At 40.9% G+C, this 20,161-nt stretch overlaps 1 protein-coding gene and 1 pseudogene across 2 annotated transcripts; one reads left to right on the plus strand and one right to left on the minus strand.

Annotated features, from left to right (window-relative positions):
- The first annotated feature begins 5,040 nt into the window (after window positions 1–5,040).
- ZNF322 (zinc finger protein 322) lies at window positions 5,041–19,752 on the plus strand. Its single transcript, XM_082849122.1, has 3 exons — window positions 5,041–5,167; window positions 5,994–6,082; window positions 15,385–19,752. Exon 3 carries the CDS (start codon window positions 15,567–15,569, stop codon window positions 16,773–16,775), a length of 1,209 nt encoding a protein of 402 aa, XP_082705248.1. The 5' UTR covers window positions 5,041–5,167; window positions 5,994–6,082; window positions 15,385–15,566; the 3' UTR covers window positions 16,776–19,752.
- LOC309967357 (casein kinase II subunit alpha-like) lies at window positions 10,962–12,139 on the minus strand (annotated as a pseudogene). Its single transcript has one exon. The product of its transcript is annotated as a casein kinase II subunit alpha-like (transcript).
- Window positions 19,753–20,161: the final 409 nt, after the last annotated feature.

Raw genomic sequence — 20,161 nt, forward strand, 5'->3', positions numbered from 1 at the left:
GAACAAGATTTGTACTCAGTAAGGGGAGATAGAAGTCTATTTCAGCAAGAGGGGAGCCACGAGGTTGAGGGCCAAGACAGAAACTCAACTTAGTTCCTTGAGTTCTCCTTGGGAGAGAAACATGTTCTGGTAAGGAAGGAACGGAGCCACTAACAGGATAAAACAAGACACACTCAGAAATTTCCCTCTGCTATTTCTCCCCTCCAGACTTGAGCTAGCCCCCTCACTTGAGCTCTTTTAAAAGGAGACTTCAGATATGGCCAAATCCCTGGTGGTTTTTCATCAGATTTCCCAAACGAAGTTCTGCCCTCTTCACATAATTCACTCCCTCTTTACCTCCTGGGCCCTCCATACTACCAACTTCATTTTTTGCTTCTTCAAGCTGATTCTCTCCAGATTTCCTTACCTTTGTTACCCTTCTTATTTAGCGACTATCATTGTCTCATTATGCTCTGTAGCTGCAAAGGAGTTAATTTTTATTCTGCTGTCCATATGCTTTCCAAAAATGTTGGGTTCTATTCCTGTGGAAGAAGATGAACATGCATATTATGGGGGAGGGGTGTTATAGCTACAAGAGTGATGCAGAAAATGAAAAATAGACCACTTGATTTAATCCAGTATTTAACAAAGCAACTTCCCTTCTTCCTTCCCCCATCCCAGATTCCCATGTAATATCCATATTCACTTTCATCCATAGGATTAGTACTTGCTACTCCATGTGACAGTGTGACTGAGGTCTGGCCAATGAGATGCAGGTGGAATGATTGTGTGGCAGCTTCTTGGAAACTTCCTTTACTAAAAGCTGGCACATGCCCTTTGCCTTTTCTTCTTTATCTCTTTCTCCATCTTTCTTTCTAAAATGTGAATGTGATGGTTAGAATTCTACCTACCAGATAAAAGCAACATTCCAACGAACAGGGGACAATGAACTGGAAGAAACCCAGCTTTCTGAAGAGTTGTGGAACAAAGCACTCATAACAGCCGTAGACTGCCTATCTTTTTTCGTAAAGTCTCCTCTGATCCCTCCAGACAGAATAACCCACTTCCTTCAACATTCTTATGGTACTTTGTACAGATCTTTCCTCTAGTTCATATGCTATTGAATTAAACTTTTCTTGTGCACAGGGGTAGCAAAGCAAAATCCATCCTGATTGACTGACAGTGGATATTGTATTGAGAAGGTACCTGAGCTTAAGTTTTTGTAAAGTGGAAAAGAAAATTCACAACTGATTGGTGTTAGTGCCATGGATATGGGGGAAGAAGCTAGTAATTTACTACATAGATTTGCCACCTCTGAACTAGGCAAATATCTATTTCATTTTTCAACTATGATTTATTAATGATAGGAACCAATTTTTTTAATTTTCTATTTCCAGTGCCCAACTAGATCACAGGGTAGAATGCAAATTGCATGAGTTTTAAAGATAAAATGAGACACCCAAATTAACTTTCCAACTGTGAGAAGCCACTTTGAGGTACTTGTTCATTCTCCTCTATGCTTGGTTATACTTCAGTGGGAAAATCTGAGATACCTGGGAAATCAGGAGGTAAAGAACAGCAATGCTATCCTACTAGAATTGCTGAAACATGAACATGGTGATTTATTTTCAAAAATATATTACTGATTTTTTTTTTAAGAAGATGTTGGGGGTAGGAGTTTTTTAATTAATTAATTAATTTTTGCTGTGTTGGGTCTTCGTTTCTGTGCAAGGGCTTTCTCTAGTTGTGGCAAGCGGGGGCCACTCTTCATCGCAGTGCACAGGCCTCTCACTATCATGGCCTCTCTTGCTGCGGAGCACAGGCTCCAGACGCGCAGGCTCAGTAGTTGTGGCTCACAGGCCTAGTTGCTCTGCGGCATGTGGGATCCTCCCAGACCAGGGCTCGAACCTGTGTCCCCTGCATTAGCAGGCAGATTCTCAACCACTGCGCCACCAGGGAAGCCCTACATATTACTGCTTTTTATCTTTGGATTCAATCAAACAGAAGATTATTTCTTGTGAGAAAAATTCCTCTGAATCAGGGTTCTGGCGAATGACTAATAGAATAGATGGGAGCCTGATGAATAGAGTATCTATGGCCAGTTGAGGTTCCTCCCTCCAAATTCTAAAAGTAGGGGTTTCTGAACAAGACCAAAGCAACACAGATATATTTTCCTGCTCTGATCTCAGATTCCTTCTCCCATTCAAGGCTAGTTCCTCTTCGTACTGCAGACCTCAGCCTCTCCTGTTTCCTAAGCGGCCTCTCTACACCAAATACCCCTTTCCTGAATCCTCATCCTTTCTATGAACTTGTTTCCTTTAGCAACATATTAAAATCTCCCCCACCCTGAAGCCCTAGGCCCTGCTCACTGTTTAAGACCTGTGTTCCATGCTAGAGATGGCCTTTCTTTGTTCTTCTTCATAGCCAAGTTTCTGAAAGAAAAGATGATGCTACCTGCATTCCCTACTTCCCTTTCCACCACAGTCCACAGAAGCTGCCCTTACTAAAGAAAAAAAACCTCTTTTTTTCCTAAACTCCGCAGAGCCTCTTTAGAGAGGCAGGATAGGGTAGTGGTAACAAGCACAGACTCAGAAGCCAGACTCCCAGTGTTTAAATCCCCATTCTGTCTCTTAACAGCTGCATGATTTTGCCCAAATTACTTATCCTCCTTGTACCTCATCTTCCTCATCTATAATATGGGGTTATTGTGAGAATTAAAGCACACAGTGTTGTTGGATGATTAAGTGAGCTAATACTATAAAGTGCCTATAACAGCACTTAGAACATAGTAATTCTCATGTAAACTTTATCCAATGTTCTTTGGTGCTATCTCATCTGACCTCGTTATTTGACATTGCTCTCAATAAACTTTTAATTGAACTTCTCCTCCCTTGGTTGCCATGACCCATTTTTTTCATTTTCCTTATTTTCTGGCTACTCTACCTTATTCTTTATCCTTGTCTCCAGGCTTCCTGTTTTGCTTCTCTCTATATGTAAAACTAAAATAAAATCATCCTTCTAAAGATTTTAAGGTTGGGGATAATTGAGCTACCCCATGAATGGATTCCCATTTCTTACAAGATAAAGTCCATTAACTGAAATCACATTAAAACATCTCTGACCTATTTCCCATCTTCCATTCCAGTCCCATCTTCAACTACTTGCTTCCATTCCTTCAAGCCTCACCTCATGCCCCACGTTCTACAGTCATTTCTGACCCTTTCTCAAACAAGTGCTCCTTCTCTCTGCTCCCACACTACCTTATGTAACTTCTACCTCTATCACACCACTTGCTCTCTCCATAGTAGGCTGTGAACCGTTAGAGGAATGGGACTGAGTCTTTCCTGCCTTTAAATTCCTAATACTCAGCATCGTGTCAGGTGAACTGGAAGTGCTCAATAAACATGTGTTGAGTGAATGAAACAATGAATAAAATGAGCTCTTTGCTTGGGTCAATGTATCCTTAAAGAAAAAGCTGAAGAGTTCAATTCAACAATTATTGAGACCTTCCTATACACAGTGCAGGAATCAGAACTCAGTACTTTTCCACTATACAGTCACCACTATTGATACAGCCCTATAAGTACAATGATGGCAAGCACAGGTTCTGGTATGAATGTTCATATTTCAGCTTCATTAGTTACTAAATGTGTGATCTTGGGCAAGGTACTCAATCTCTTCCTGCACCAGTTTTCTCCTAAGATAAAAATAATAATAAACATCTCATAGAATTTTTTTTGAATTTTATTTTATTATATATCAGGTTCTTATGAGTTATCCATTTTATACATATTAGTTCATATATGTCAATCCCAATCACCCAATTCATCATTCATAGAATTTTTGTTACAAGTTAAAGGGATAATACATGTAAAATGATGAGAACAATGTCTGGAACATATCACATACTCTGAAGTTATTAAAAATTATTTCAAATATTAAGAAGGCTCTGGATAGAATATTTGGGCCTTACTTGGAAGTTTTCATTAAAAACAAACATGAAACTAAGCTGCAACTCCTCTGGGGAAGAATTCCAGAATTAGGAACATGATTAGTTAATCTTGAATAAACGACTGTTATGACCCTGATGATGCTCTCACCACTCCCTAAACTCAGTATTTTTCTCCCAATCCAAGTTCTTAGTCTCATTACCCAGCCTTTTGTCCTCTATATTCCTAGTACTAATCTTTCTCCTTTGATGTCTGAGGGATTTTAGGAAACTTTTTTTTCACTGAACAATTGAGCAAGGGGAGATGTAGATATAGGTATATTTACTTCTCTCTGAAGGAAATCTCATTTCTGCTCCAACCCAAACATAGGTGATTACTTAAGTTGATTCCAGCCCATAAACAATCAGGAAGGCCTGGGAAACCTCCTACAATCAGAGCAGTCCTATCCTCCTCTGCAGTTTTCTCTACCCACACAAAGCCAACACTATCCCCCCTTTAAAGCATTTCATTCATCTCTCTGGCCACATCTTGGGTGGCGGAGCGCTTCCACCGTGTTTCGGTATCCTCCATTTCTTCCAGCTCCTTCGGGGTGTTTTCCACAGGGTCGGTGGCATCCATCTCTTCTGACGCTACTCCTCCCTCGAGTCCTCTTTTAACAGCCTTCAGGAAAGAGAACATAAGTCGGAAACGGTAAGATAAACAGGGTTGCTGCTTCTTAGACAAGGTGGTAGTGGGGTCCTCTCGTCACCCCCAGACGTCAGTAGCATCGGAAAGGATTCCTAAATAAAGTCCTCGACCGCTCCGCCCCGAAACACCAAGGGTCCCGGAGCGCAGGCGCCCCAGAGCCCCGCCCCCGGTCCAGAGGCTCGGCCCCTATTGGCCCAGAGGCCGGGGGTGGACTGCCCCAGTGGCTGAACAGGGGGTGATCATGTGATTCTTGGGGGCGGGGCTGCGCCGGCCGCTTCCCAGCCAGGCTGAAAGGGCTCGGGTAGCCGGCTTTGTCGGCCCTTAAAGAACCCCCTGGATGGCCTGGCCTCAACTGCCCTCGCCGAGCCACGCAAAGGGTGCTGCTTCTGGTTCTCGTCGGCCTCCCAGGTTGGCTTTCCTGCTTTTCCCGAAGGTGGGCCCTTAGGTTTACCGCCAGGAGCCTGCGGCCGCCGGGAAACCCAAACCCGAGTGTCCGGAGAGTAACCGGAAGTGCCGTCCCAGGCGGAGGGGCGGCGCCGGCTGCTGCCGTGGTAAGCGCGGCCCGCGGGGCCTGGGAGGGGCATGGCCTGCGGGGCCCAGGGATCGGGGGAGGGGTTCTGCGGGACCCGAGACCCCCTCGGCCTCCGCCTGGTAGGAGCAGCCTCTGGTCCGCGCAACAGAGCAGGGTCTGGGACCCCCTCCCCCGACGGCGACTGAAAGGTCAATGAAAAGTTGAAGGAAGAGAAGCTTAGTACTATCGTTCCTGGAGATAATAGTAAACACTGCCAGGCACTTTTCTAAGTGATCTAAGTGTATCTTTCACTTTGGGGGAAAAAAAAAAAAAACAAGGACGTTGAATGTTCTCCACCCACCGCCCACCCCTATCTTTAAGGCAGAGATTGGTCATGTTGCATCGAATCTGTATGCAGAAAAATCTGGTTTGTTTAATCATTCCATAACCATTTTTGGAAACCGGCATTATATATAGCTTTGTATCATATGCACTTATCAACTGCATCTTGAGGTTTATAGTGGTAGAAGAATGGGTCATTGATCTCAGAAGTTGAGGTAAAAATTGAAACAAGTAGAACAGGACTCAGGGCTTTATTATGAAGTTAAGGTTAGTCATTACCCAGAAGGATTCTCGATGTTTTGTCTAGAGCTGTTTGGGAAGGAACTGATGGCTACCAGTGGCAGGTGCTTCTTGCAGGAGAAAATAGAATGTAAGGAAAGGTGGGAAGAGGTAAGTTATGGTTGAAAGATACTGACCAGACCGGGGAGTAAATGGAACCAATTTTTAGATGTTCAAGCCTCAGAAAAGTTATAAATTTCACAAAAATTATAAATTTCTACATTATTGATTTTTTTTTCCTCTAGGAGAGGGAAGAATTGAGTGTTGTGAATAGTTATGGACTAGAGACCTTTTGGAGCCAAAAGGAAGATAGTCTTGAGTCTTTGTTGTTATGGTAAGTAACATACCAGGCTGTATGTTTCTATATAAACAGTGGATTTTTGAGGCCGGAGGAGAGGGAAACTGGGGGAGAGAAGGAGGAATGGGAGAAGATACATGGAAAGAAGATACATGACCCTTTCTTAGCTCCTGAGATAGCAGAGTGCTAAAACCAGTGCTGTCCTACCAATTTAAGTGTATTTTCTACTCCTTTTCAACAGGCTTATTCACAATAGGCTTTTAGTAATTCCTTTGTGATTGATTTGCAGCCCCCAAAAGGCAGTATGCCCGATGCTTAAGCAGGCCCTGGAGTCAGAAGATGAAGATTTAGACACTGGCTCTGCTACTTACTAGCTGTGAGTTCTTACGTAGTTATTTAACTGCCCTGAGCATCAGGTTTTCTATCTGTAAGGCGCAGACATTGGTATTCATACCTATTTTACAATCTTGGGAATATTAAATGAGATAATCCATGTAATTAATGAAAAATAAATGAGGTAATCCCTAGCCTGGGACCTGATACAGTAAGCATTATCTCGTTTTTTAGATAACACCTTATCAACTTTATCTGCCTGTCATGTACATCCTTTAACTATAAGGATAACCTTGAGCTTTGAAGTTCTGTACTCAGCCTGTCTGCCTATTCTGTGCACTCTGACCCTAGCCATGGAAGAGAGAACCAGTCTTTTCCTAGGAAGAGGTAAGAGAAACCTCTTAGCGAAGGGTACCCTGAAGCTAAGACTTGAAGTATATATTTGGGTTTGCCAGATGCACCAGCCAGGGCTACTAGCCTAGCCTGTTATATTGATGCTGAGGCTTAGAGGATGATGGCTCTTTTTTGGTTCTGATATTCATTCATATTTTTCATTCATTCAACAAATGTATTCTAGACGCTAGGAATATTGCAGTGAACAAAAGACTAAGTCCTAACCCTAATGGAAGTTACATTCTAGTAGGAGAGAGAAACAAGTTAACAAATATAAGATATATACCACAAAGTTGGATGATGATAAGTGCTATGAAGAGAAATATTGTAAAACAGGCTAAGGGGACATAGCTATTTTAGATGAAGTAGTCAGGGTGTGCCTCTTTTTAAGGAAATAACTTTCAGTCAGAGACTTGATCAAATAAAGGAGCAAGCTACTTGGGGGAAGGGCATTCTAGGCAGAAGGAGCAAGTGTAAAGATTCTGATGTGCTGTGTGAGGCTGAAGGTAGGGGGAGGTACCGCATTATGTAGCGCAGTGAAAACTTTAGGTTTTATTCTTAGAGTGGTAGGAAGCAGTTATAGTATTTTGAACTGGGGAAGTGTCATGGATTACTTTCAATTTTGACAGCCAGACTGTATTTTATTTTCTAGGTGCTGACCTCTAAAAGTCTTCCTTATTTTTAATTTTTTTCCTTGGTGCCCTACAGTTGATTGGCTATTTAGGGCAAATATGATACCCTCGGCTGATAAAATTAGGGAATATTTTAATTCATTTAACAGGCTATGACCATGCTCAGAATCATTTATTTCCACTCTCCTCTCCTCTCCTTTTGACCTTAACAGTAATACACATTTTAAAAGACAAAACTCCCATACAGCCACCATCTTAGAGTAGCTATTTGTCTGTATGGATGCATATCTTTACTTAATTGTGATTCTAAAGTCTTCCTTTTCCTCCTAGCATTTCTCCATAAATGTTTTTCTGTTTTTTGCTTAATCTTCGTATTAATCATTAACTGATTATTATTTATTATTGAGTTAACTATTTTAAATGGTTTTGAACAAGGCTTTGCATAAGAGACAGGCACAGAGGATGAGCTCAAGAAATGTTAGTGTTTTTGTGACTGCGAAGCTGGAATTAAGAAAATAATAGAACCTACCATTTATTGAGCATCTGTTGAGATCCAGGCATTGAGCCACGTCCTTTATTGACAGTGTCTCAGTTCCCATGGCAACTCTTTAAGACATGTAATGATATCTTACTTATTTTATCGAAATTGAAGTTTGAAGCTGAAGAAAGTAACTTACCCAAGTTCTCATAGCTGCAGAAAGCACAGTGGGAATTTGAGCCAAAATCTGATTCCAGAGTTCGAACATTCAGCTTTAACTATCACAATATACTAACTCTTCAGCTCCCATGTTCTTTTTTTTTTTAATATATATATATATATATTTTATTTATTTATTTATTTTTGGCTGCATCGGGTCTTCGTTGCTGCACGCTGGCCTTCTCCAGCTGCAGCGAGCGGGGTCTGCTCTTCATTGTGGTGCGCAGGCTTCTCATTGCGGTGGCTTCTCCTGTTGCAGAGCACAGGCTCTAGGCATGCCGGCTTCAGTGGTTGTGGCACGTGGGCTCAGTAGTTGTGGCTCGCAGGCTCTAGAGCACAGGTTCAGTAGTGGCACACGGACCCATGTCCCCTGCATTGGCAGGCGGACTCTTAACCACTGCGCCACCAGGGAAGCCCTCAGCTCCCATGTTCTTAAAAAACAAAATAAGATACATTTAAATTTTGAAGTAATTTCAGATTTACAAAAAAGTTGTAAAATAATATAAAGAATACCCATACACCCTTCACCTGCAGTCCCTAAATGTTTACATTTTACTGTGTTTTATGAGTCTGTCTATACTAATTTCTCTATACATACATGTACCTATATGTACATTTTTTCTGAACCTTTTGAGAGTAAGTTATAGACATAATACCTCATCTCAAACTACGAGAGAATTAAGCCCTAAAGTCCTAAGACATGGTAAGCCCTGAAGTAATAGGTATGCAATGAATTAACTTCTCTCCCATGTGTGTTCAGTGCTACTAGCTACATGCCATCCTTGGGAGAATTTTAAAAATAGTTACTCAAGTCATTTTCTGTAGGGCTTCGTTCTTTGCCAGAACTCTAGTTGAGAAAGCCTGTCCTAAATACTCAATTGTTTATTCCCTGAAGACAAGGCTTTTCTCTTATATTATCATTACAGTTATCACAGTCAAAAAATTAACATTCATATAATAATATTATCTGATCGCCAGACATTATTGGAGTTTAGCCAATTGTTCCACTAACGTCCTTTGTAGGAAAAGAAAAATAAGTTTTTTTTGTTGTCCAGGATCCATTCCACCATCACCCATTTCATTTAATTGTCATGTCTTTATTGTGGAACATATCCTCAGACTTTGTCTTTAGACTTTTTTTTTTTTTTTAAGTTTAGGCCATTTATTTGGCAGAATTTTCCTCAATTTGGGTTTGTCTGATGTTTCCTCATGATTAGATTCAGGTTATACATTTTTGGCAAGATAGCACAGAAGTGATGTTCTGTTCTTTGCATCATATTAGGAGGCAACTATATATCTTGTTACTGGTGGTGTTAACTCTGAACATTTGGTTAAGGTGGTGTCTTCCAGGTTTCTAAACTGTGAAGTTACTTTTTTTGTCTTTCTAATTATTAAATATCTAGTGGGGAGATATATTCAGATTGTGTAAATATCCTGATTCTCATAAAACTTTCATCCACTATATTTTTGTATTTTCGCCTGAAACAGTTGTTACTCTTCATTGGACATGTGATGTTTTTAATTCCATCATTTATTCTACATTTAATTGTTGGCTTTTTTAATATAAGAAAAAACTATCCCTTCTCAGTCACTATTTATTCACTTTTTTTTTGATAAATAAAACCAAACGTTTATTTACACCAAAGAATTCCAACACTGAATCTTTCACATATGAAGGACAAAGTATTATATATATACAGACAGCAAGGGGTGGCAGGGCTGTAACAGGAGAGTTTAGTTTTCCCACAATTACAGTTCTACCATTTCAGTTTCACTGAAGATAGTGGCTCTGCTCCTACCTCTCAGGTATATTTACAAGACTGAGGGGCAGGTCTTCTCAATGGATGGCATGTGAGGGAAGGGGAAGGTAGGAAAAGAAGGTAGAAAGCTTAAAATAAAATGCAGTGGCCACATCTCTCATTAGCTCTTCAAGAGCTGCTAGCATGAAACCAACATAGACAATGTTTTTTTCTTTTGTAAAACGCAGTAATTATACCCAGTAACTAACTGAATTCAAAAGGGCCAAGTCAAAGAAAACTGAAAAAGATTTTGCCTTCCCCCTCCTACCAGCTATAGAGCATGTTGGGAGATGAAAGGGGAGAGGACCGAGGTAAGGAGCCTGGGAGGGACGGTATTAAAGTTTTAAACTGAACTGAAACTAAATTATAAGTGAGTTGCATTTAGGTTAGGTCAGTAAGACATGATTCATACTGAACAGACGTTTTCAGGAGCTGTCTGCACTTTGGGTAGATTTTCAGCATCTCGGTGTAACTAAGACATATTTCCACTAGATTTACCAGTATAACCCCACTGAAGCACTTTTGGAGTAAAGTGATATAAGTGACTAGCAGTACACTGCTCTTATAGGTTGGGTCCTTCCTTCTTCCTTCCTTCCCACCTCCCTTCAAGAAGCTACATTTTTGTAAACTCTGGAGGAGAGCATGGAATACAAACCCCTCAAAGTGTGAGATGGTAGGGGAGCAATGGTGGGCATGGGAAGAGATCTCCACCCAAACGCAGCAGCCAGAATTGAGGCTGGTTTATCGTTGTTCTTTAGTGGTGAGGAACTGAATTTGGAAGGGGAGAAAAAAATTTGTCCGTGAAATATTCCACCTGCAGAGAATTTTTCAGGGAATCCCCTGAGTTATGAAAAGTTCGAGTTAAAAAAAAAGAAAGAAAGAAAAAAAGGAATACAGCCTATTATAATTTTTTTTTATGACTGAACTACTATAAATCCACAAGCAACGGTTCAGACACGGTGCTTCTGAAGCCTCTCACTCCTCCCCGCCAGGCGCAAGCTGCATCGAGGGAGTGAGTGACTCCCCAGCCTCTGCTCAGGCATCAGGAGACAGAAGGGCCATTACTGCTGAGCGCCAGCGGCAGCTGGAACGTGCATCCCGAGGGGGTTGGCAGCAGCAATCACTGGTGAGCCTGCCAGAGGTCTAAGGGGTGAAGGGGTTGGCACTGAAGAAATCCCTGACATCATATTGGTGCTGCTGACAGGCATACTGCCCCCTGGCATGCTAGATGAGCCCATTCGAGTCTGGTCCTTCACAACAGTGTAGAAATAGGGGTGCTCCACGGCCTCTCTTGTGGTGAGCCATGACTGGTGGTCGTACCGCAGCAGCTTGTCCAGGAAATCCAAGGCCTCAGGACTGACAAGGTACTGGTTTTCACTGTGGACAAAGCATTCCCATCGCTTATGGGAATGTCTGCCCAAGATATCGTTAAAACGTGGATCTAATTGAATGTTGTATTTGTCAATATAGTCATATAAATAAATCTCTGTCCCCAGAACCTTGGCTGTCCTCACCAACTGATCATAATTGTCATGTTCATGGAAAAATGGCTCCTTCCGGAAGATCACACTTGCCAGCATACAACCCAAGCTCCACATATCCAAACTATAATCATACATCTGATAGTCTACAAGTAGCTCAGGACCTTTAAAATATCGGGAAGCAACTCGGACGTTATGTTCTTGGCCAGGATGGTAAAACTCAGCCAAACCCCAGTCTATTAGCCGTAGCTTTCTGTGCTCATGATTAATGATGACATTATGGGGCTTTAATCTCTGTGCATAATCCCCATGCTGTGACAATAATCCAGGGCCTTCAGAATCTCATGCATGTAAAATCGAATATCATAGTCTGTTAACGTCTGGTACAATTGCTTGAAGTCTGTGTTGTTTACGTGTTCAAAAACCAAGGCAGGAGTTCGTGACACAGGGTCTTTTACAATGTCTGCCAGTGTGATGATGTTGGGACCGCCTTGCAAATTCTCCAAAATCTTTATTTCATGCTTGATTTTCTTCTTCTTTACTGGCTTGAGAATTTTAACAACAACTTTTTCATTATTTGTGATGTTGATGGCTTCAAATACTTCACTGTATTTACCTCGGCCTAGTTTTCTAACCAGCTGGTAGTCATCTTGATTTCCCCATTCCACCACATGTGACTTGTAATCCCAGTACTTTTGGGCTCAGTGCATATTAACATCTGTGTAAACTCTGGCCCTGTTTGGCACGGGTCCCGACATGTCAGACAGGTTGGCGGACAAAGCTGGACTTGACGTTTGGAGAGATGGCAGTCACTGTGTTGAGAGGCAAGTGGGGGTAAGAGCTTGTTTCAGAACTGTTTTCTTCAAACTGTGGTGGAAGCTGCAGTGGCGGCGGACGCTCTCCCCTCTCTTCACACAGACAACATGGCGGCGGCGGACTATTTATTCACTTTTTAAATGAGTATGGATTCATGGATTCTTATTGTGTTACTAATTTATCACTATCATTATTTATTTTGATGTTGTTTGTTCCTGATTTGTATAGTGGCAGCCCCTTCAGCCTGGCTCCTGGGTCCTCTTGGCATATTGTCACCACTTTTTGAGCACTTCCTTATTTTCTGACACAAACAAGGTGTTCCAGGTTCATCTTGTACTTTCTAAGCCCTGGAATTAGCCATTTCTCCAGTGAGCCTTGATTCCTTTCAGTGGGAAATGGTGTTTAGAAACCATGCTCTAAGTGCTTGGTGTGCTCATTACTACTGGGATTTCATCGTTTGTGACCTCACAGCCAGACATTAGTAAAAAAAAAAAAAGTACACACTTTCACACATACACACATTTCTATTTTTTCTGTGTATACTTAAAAACCTTGACCTCGGGCTCTCCTGGTGGCGCAGTGGTTGAGAGTCCGCCTGCCGATGCAGGGGACGCGGGTTCGTGCCCCGGTCTGGGAAGATCCCACGTGCCGCGGAGCGGCTGGGCCCGTGAGCCATGGCCACTGAGCCTGTGCGTCCGGAGCCTGTGCTCCGACAGGAGAGACCACAACAGTGAGAGGCCCGCGTACCGCAAAAAAAACCAAAAACCTTGACCTCATACTGATACTTCTAATTCCAGTTAAACACTACACATGCAGAGTTCATTCTAGCCTTTCCCTTTTCTGTGTTTGTAACCCCCTTCGCTGACAGGGAAGCATCTGGGTGCCGTTATATTTATTTATTTGTTCATTCCTAGGCTATACATTAAGTAGTGAACCTTTTCTACTCTGGAGGAAAACTCCTACTAATTAGAGTTCAGTAATTGTTTATAGTCCTTTTTATCTTTAGTTTGAGTTTATATAATCCTAATACTGTATTATAAAGTTATTTGAGTTATTTTTCCCCCTCCTGGGTGGTTTTGTTATTAATTTGAAATACAGACTTGTTTGTTTTTATTTGTATTCCATTTTAATTTTTTTCTCCCTCAGCTTTTCTATTTATTTATGTATTTGTTGAATGTGTGAAATGTAACAGTTTAAAAAGTAAAAATGTGTGTTTTACAAAAATGTATATACTAACAGAAGTATGACTCTCTTTCCATCCACCCTTTGGTACCAATTTCATTTTCCTGTCCTTTTGATCCCATTTACACCTACCTTTTGATGATAACCAAACTCATTAGTTTCTTCTTTTCTGAGTTTCTTTTTGGCCAAATGAATAGATACATGTGTAGTTTCTTATTTCTACTTAATTCACAACTGCTTTCTAAAATTTACGGTTTATCCTAGAAATTGCTCCACATCAATTCATAAAGGTTATCTTCATCCTGTTTTACAGTTACATAGTACCTCATTATATGTGAACATACCTTCTCTGTGCCAGGCACAGTCCCAGGTGCTAGGGAAATAGCAGCAAATGAAATGAACTAAAATCCTTGTCCTTTAGGGGCTTACATTCTATGGAGAAAAATAAAACAGGAAGGGAGAGAAGGAGTGTTGTATGTGTGGGTCAGCTGGGGTGGAGGTGTGTCATAATTTAAAATAGGATGGTCAGTCAGGCCTTACTGAGACTATGACAGTTTACCAAAGATTTGAGTGAGGTGAGAGAGGGAGCTTTGAAGATCTAAAGGAAGAGCACTTTAGCAGGGAGAGACTACAAGCACAAAGACCTTGAAATGGGAATGGACCTGGCTTGTTTGAACAACAGCAAGGAGGCCAAGGTGACTAGCGTGCAGTACACACGAGAAGAGCAGAGAAGTGTGTCAGAGTGGTAACTAGGAATCAGATTTCCTAGGGACTCCTAGGTTCTAATAGGAGCAGTTTTGGTGGAGTGGTGAGGGTATTTGATTGGAGTATGTTCCAGAAACCTTGGAAGATAAGAATTAAAGACAATAAACAGATTGATTTCTTTTGAGGAATTTTGCTGTAAAGAGAAGCAGAAGTGAGACAGTAGCTCGAGCGTGAGGTGGTTGAGAGAAGTTTCTTGTTAGTGCTTTGGTTTTAGGAGAGACATAACAGCTAGTTTGCTGATTAGTGTGATCCAGTAGGAAAGAACAAATTGATATTGCAGGAGAAAGAGGATAGAATTGCAGGAGTGATGTCTTTGTGGCAAAAAGGGGTGGAATCCAGTACACCAATGGACAGGTTGTCCTTAGATTGGGCAGGGGAAGTTTGTTATCCGTGGTAACAGAAGGAAAGATGGAGGGTGCATGACCGCCTTGGAAGAGGTTGGTTGATGTGGTGGGAGCATGTGGAAGTGTTTTTTTATGTTTTTGGTTTTTGGCTTCCTTAGATTTTCTCAGTAAAATAGGAAGCAAAGTCATCCTATTTTCTTTTATCAGCAGTAAGTTGGGATTTTTCTTTTTGAGCAAGGTTTGTGCTCATACAGCCATAGCAAAGCAGACTCTTAGGCCCCTTTACCATAATAATAGTTATTATAATAGCTAACACAGAGTACTTACCATGAGATAGATCGTGATTAATTTATTATTCAACTCAATGATGTGAGATAATTTCCATCATTAATCGACTTTATAGATGAGGAAACTATGTACAGCGTGATTAAGTAACTTGCCTGACATCACACAGCTAGGATGATAGTCATAGAAACTTACTTTCTCTCTCTTTGCACTGGGAATTCTAATGATCATTAACCATTTTCTTCCAAACCTTACTATAGAAAGGACTGCACAGATATTCATAGCCCCTTTTGGATTGTTTTCTTCATGAGCAGGCGTACTAATTATTAGGCGTCTTGATTATTCAGTTGAACCAAGGGAAGAGGACGAATTCTGGTTTTGAGATCACCTGAGTTCATTAAAGAAACAGTTCTTTCTGGTACTTGCCCTGTATGTGTTGCTGATTGGTTTTATACTAGCAAAGAGGAAAAGTAACTGCTTTCAACCCCTGTAAAACCTAGAACACTTGTGGACTTTGATACAGAAATTCTGCCTTTTCTGCAGCAATTTTAATTTTGAGCATTTTTTCTTAGTTAAAGGAATATAAATAATACTTCTTCTTTGTCTCACAGGGTTGGAAATACCAAGTAAAGAATTAGTATATATGATGCTGGAAACTTGCAGAGAGGAGCTGCTCATGACTGAAAGGCCTAAAACAGATGTATCTTTCAAGTTCTCATCGAGAAAATGACTGTGAAGAAAATGATGGGTCAGGAAGACCAGTGGAAAACTCCCTAGGAGAGAGCCATAGAAAATGTACACTTCAGAAGAGAGGTATAATCAGAGAACTCAAAAAAGGAAAATATATCATGTATACCCTCAGAAGGGTAAAAAGATTTTTATTCATGTGCATGAGATTACTCAAATAGATGATCATATATACCAGTGCCTTGAACGTGAGCAAAACTTCTGTGAAAACTTAGCTCTTATTATGTGTGAGAGAACCCATACAGGGGAGAAACCTTATAGATGTGATATGTGTGAGAAAACCTTCATCCAAAGCTCAGATCTTATTTCACACCAGAGGATCCACAATTATGAGAAACCTTATAAATGTAGCAAATGTGAGAAGAGCTTCTGGCACCACTTAGCCCTTTCAGGACACCAGAGAACACATGCAGGTAAAAAATTCTATACATGTGACATTTGTGGCAAGAATTTTGGTCAGAGCTCTGATCTGCTTGTCCACCAGCGAAGCCATACAGGCGAGAAACCGTATCTATGTAGTGAGTGTGACAAATGCTTCAGCCGAAGTACAAACCTCATAAGACACCGAAGAACTCACACAGGTGAGAAACCATTTAAGTGTCTGGAGTGTGAAAAAGCTTTTAGTGGGAAATCAGATCTTATTAGCCACCAGAGAACTCATACTGGTGAAAGGCCCTACAAATGTAATAAGTGTGAGAAAAGTTACCGACACCGTTCAGCCTTCATTGTTCATAAAAGAGTTCATACTGGGGAGAAGCCCTATAAGTGTGGTGCCTGTGAGAAATGCTTTGGCCAGAAATCAGACCTTATTGTACACCAGAGAGTCCACACAGGTGAGAAGCCGTATAAATGTTTAGAATGTATGCGAAGTTTTACTCGGAGCGCCAACCTAATCAGGCACCAGGCAACTCACACTCACACTTTTAAATGCCTGGAATATGAGAAAAGTTTCAACTGTAGTTCAGACCTTATTGTGCATCAAAGAATTCACATGGAAGAGAAACCACATCAGTGGTCTGCATGTGAGAGTGGCTTCCTCCTGGGCATGGACTTTGTTGCCCAACAGAAAATGAGAACTCAGACAGAGGAGCTGCATTATAAATACGGTGTCTGTGATAAAAGCTTTCACCAGAGCTCAGCACTTCTTCAACATCAGACAATCCACATCGGTGAAAAACCATATATCTGTGATGTGGGTGAAAAAGGTCTTGAGCTCAGCCCTCCCCATGCATCAGAAGCCTCACAAATGTCTTGACCAGACAAGAAGTTATAATGCCATAAAAAATGTATTTGCAATGTAAGAGAACTCCTTAAGATGAAGAACTCTAAGCAAATCTCAGACTTTCCTCAGAGCTCAGATTTCACTGGGGACCAGAGAATCTGCAATTGTAAGAAGTTGAGAAATGGTTTGCCCAGAGAGCTGTCCTTACAGAAGCTTATCAACCACTCCAATGAGAAACCTTACAAATGCTCTGAGTTTGGGAAAACCTTTAGTCCAAGCTTGTATCTGATCACCCACAAGAGGATTCTTACAGGTGGGAAACCTTACAAATTTGGTGAATGTGAGAAAGCTTTCTAGCAATGGTCACCTCTTCTCATTCCAAGAGAATTCACATTGGTGGACAGCATTTTTAATACCCTGTGTCAACAGTGCTTCAGAGAGTGTGCACGTTTCATTGGACGTCAGAACGCCCCACTGGGAAGAGACCCCCACAAGTGTGAAGAAAGCTGCTAACAGAACTATGACTTTCTTACCTATCAGAGAAGCCATACAGGTGAAAATTTCTAGATTTGCCTTGAAGGTGGCAAAAGCATTAGGTGGAGAGCCTTCTTGGGTTTGCACCCCCCCCCCCAAAAAAAAAACAATCTGAGGAAAGACCTTATGAATTCTCTGCGTGAGAAAAGCTTCTGTCAGTGATCAGTTTTTGTGGTATACTGGGGAACTCACATAAGTGAAAAACCCTATAAATAACCTTGAGCTAAAAAAAAGCCTTGCAGGAAATCCCTACCTTATTGCGCCCCAAAGAACCTACTCTGCAGATAATTTTGTTCTAGTAAGAGATCTAACTGTGGACTGTGTACGTTTAATAGGTATGAGAAGAACTGTTCTCATAGTTAGTTGACTCATACAGTAGAGATGACTTTTAATGAGTCAATATGTAAACTGTTTTTTTTTAGATACCCAGAAACTTCTTCTGGAAGGAGCTAGGGCAGGTCAGAGTAGGCCTGATGGGAAACTCAGGTAAAGATGCTTTTCTTTTATCTGAACCACTTAATGATTGCTTTACTTTCAGTTTTTAAAGTTTGGAACTCCAATAAAGGAAAGGACTGTAACCTTGAGATAGAAGGTGTGGCATGTGTTACTGTTGGGGGAAAGAAGTACATTTACTTTGCCTCTGTCGATTTTGTAAGTCTTGGCTGGAATGGGGACTAGTGTGTTGATAGCAGCATGGGAACCTTTTGCTGGTTGTGAAAAGAACTAAGCAGCTAGGGAGTAGTTATCATAGATCAAAACTCTTCCCAAGGCTTCCCCTTTGGAGGGCCAACCTCATAACGAGGTAGAATACTCAGCTTTTTACTTGTGAGTTGAGGCATACCCTTACAAGTTTCCTTTCCCTAAAATCTTTCAGATTATTACTGGTATTTGCAGTTTCAGCTTTAGAGATTCATTTCTTCTCAACTCAGAGATGCACGTTCCAGGGTAATAGTTATGATTTTTGCTAGTACCCATACTTTTGTGACTTCATTTATCATGTTTCTTTCAATGGTAAGATACCCTCTTCAGCTCCTTGCAAAATAATTAAAGCTGAAAGAAAGATTTAAGCCTGAGTAGGCACAGAGTAAAACACATAATGATGCATTATTAATGGAGAAGCTAGACTTTGATTTTGAGAATCGTGACTCAAAAGCTGGTGTTTTGTGTTTTTTTTCCACTCCATCATCCTGCTGTTTATAGCAAATCAAGCCGCATAATGACATGCCTTTCATTTACTTCGATTCTGCCAAGGAAAGAGAATACTTTTTATTCCCAGGGAAAAGACTGCAGTCACCACAATATAAGGTATATATTTCGCTTGTAATGTAGGATTCTAAATGCTAGAAGGGAAAAGTAGTTGGCAGATTCATCAGAGGTTTAAGGATAAGCAGTTATCTCCAACTTAACAGGATAATTATGATTACCTTTAATATTCTCCAGAAATACTCTAATTAATCCAGGGATCTGTACGTGGACACTTCTGAGGTTTTTTTTCTTCCCCCCGATTAAACGACATTTAATATAAATACTTAAAACTTCTACAGTATTTGGGACTGTAGGCTTGGTGAATAAGTGTTGAGTCCTCTGGTTTATCTTAGCAAATCCTGAACTCCAGAGAACGTTGGTGTTCGGACTCATGGCGGTGGCCAACTATTGCACTGCCACCTTGTGTATGGCTCTAAGCTTTGATCCTGATGACTGGTTGTTGACCTTGATAATCTTAGGGTCAGAGGATATAACTCATAGTGATAATAAGGAATCTGATTCTACGGTGTTTTTTTCTTTCTTCTTTTAGAAAACATGTCCTGGAAGTTTATTTGATCTGATGTATTTTAGCAATTTTCATAAATAGCTCTTATACCATAAAAAGTTGCTCGGTGTGATAAAACACACAAGATGTATTTGTTTCTCTTTGGTGAAAATCATGTCTATCACTAGTATATGTTTGACAATTGTAATTCTTAAAATAGTATTGGGTGTATGGCTTGGTGGTGATGAAAATTAGTCCTTATGGCTACTTGTTAGTCATTAGAGAGAACTTGGAGAAGGGAACAGAGTTTGGATCTTTGGCAGGGCAGTGACTTGCCCCTTCTTTCAACTAATCTTCCTGGTAATTGTCTCTAGTCTTTAAGTAAATTAAGAATGGACCATCCCTCAGACAGAGAACTTTGGGGGTATGAAACAGGTCTGAGGGCTTTTAACCATGGGGGGAAAAAGGTGTTGGTATTACTCATATAGAATAACCTGAGGTTGGAAAGGACCACTTGGGAGCCTGTAACCAAAACTAGAAGGTAACTTCTGGGATGGATGGAGGTTCTCTTGAAACAGTGCCAACCTAAATCTACCTCAGGTAAGTAGTCAGAGTGACTTTTTCTAGGTTTCAGACCAAACGAGACACTTGTATTCAGTCAATGTATTCCTATGCTTTAATGTTTTTGTTTTCCCTTAATTCTTAAATAAAAGCATTGTTCTGAAAACTCCCATTTTTGCCTCCACTGTACTAAGAAAAAGCATTTCCCCTACACTTGCGTTAGAATAAAGCGGATGTTCAGGAATCCTTTCACAGTGTATACGTATATCAAACTGTCATAGTGTACACTTTAAATACCTTACAATTTTATTTGTCAGTTATATCTCAGTAAAGCTGGGGGGGAAAGGAATAAAGTGGATATTCATGTGACCCTTTGGCCTGGTGGTGATGATAGCCATTGAACCATCTCTAGAATTCCAAGATTTTTTTTTTTAAGAATTCCAGGAATTTTTGATGCTAAGGCAAATAATGAATGGAAACCTGGAAGGAATTATTGTCTTTGCTCTGCTGTAGACATTGGGTCCTTTTGGAGCCTCCCCATTGCATTACATACGGAGTACAGGGAGGAGTAATA

This window comes from Leucopleurus acutus (genome assembly GCF_964270905.1).
Source record: "Leucopleurus acutus genome assembly, chromosome: 10".
NCBI classification, from domain to species: Eukaryota; Metazoa; Chordata; class Mammalia; order Artiodactyla; family Delphinidae; genus Leucopleurus; species Leucopleurus acutus.

Bases quoted from the DNA above. Each gene is read 5' to 3' on its own strand.
- ZNF322 (XM_082849122.1), top strand. From the start codon at position 15,567: ATGTACACTTCAGAAGAGAGGTATAATCAGAGAACTCAAAAAAGGAAA.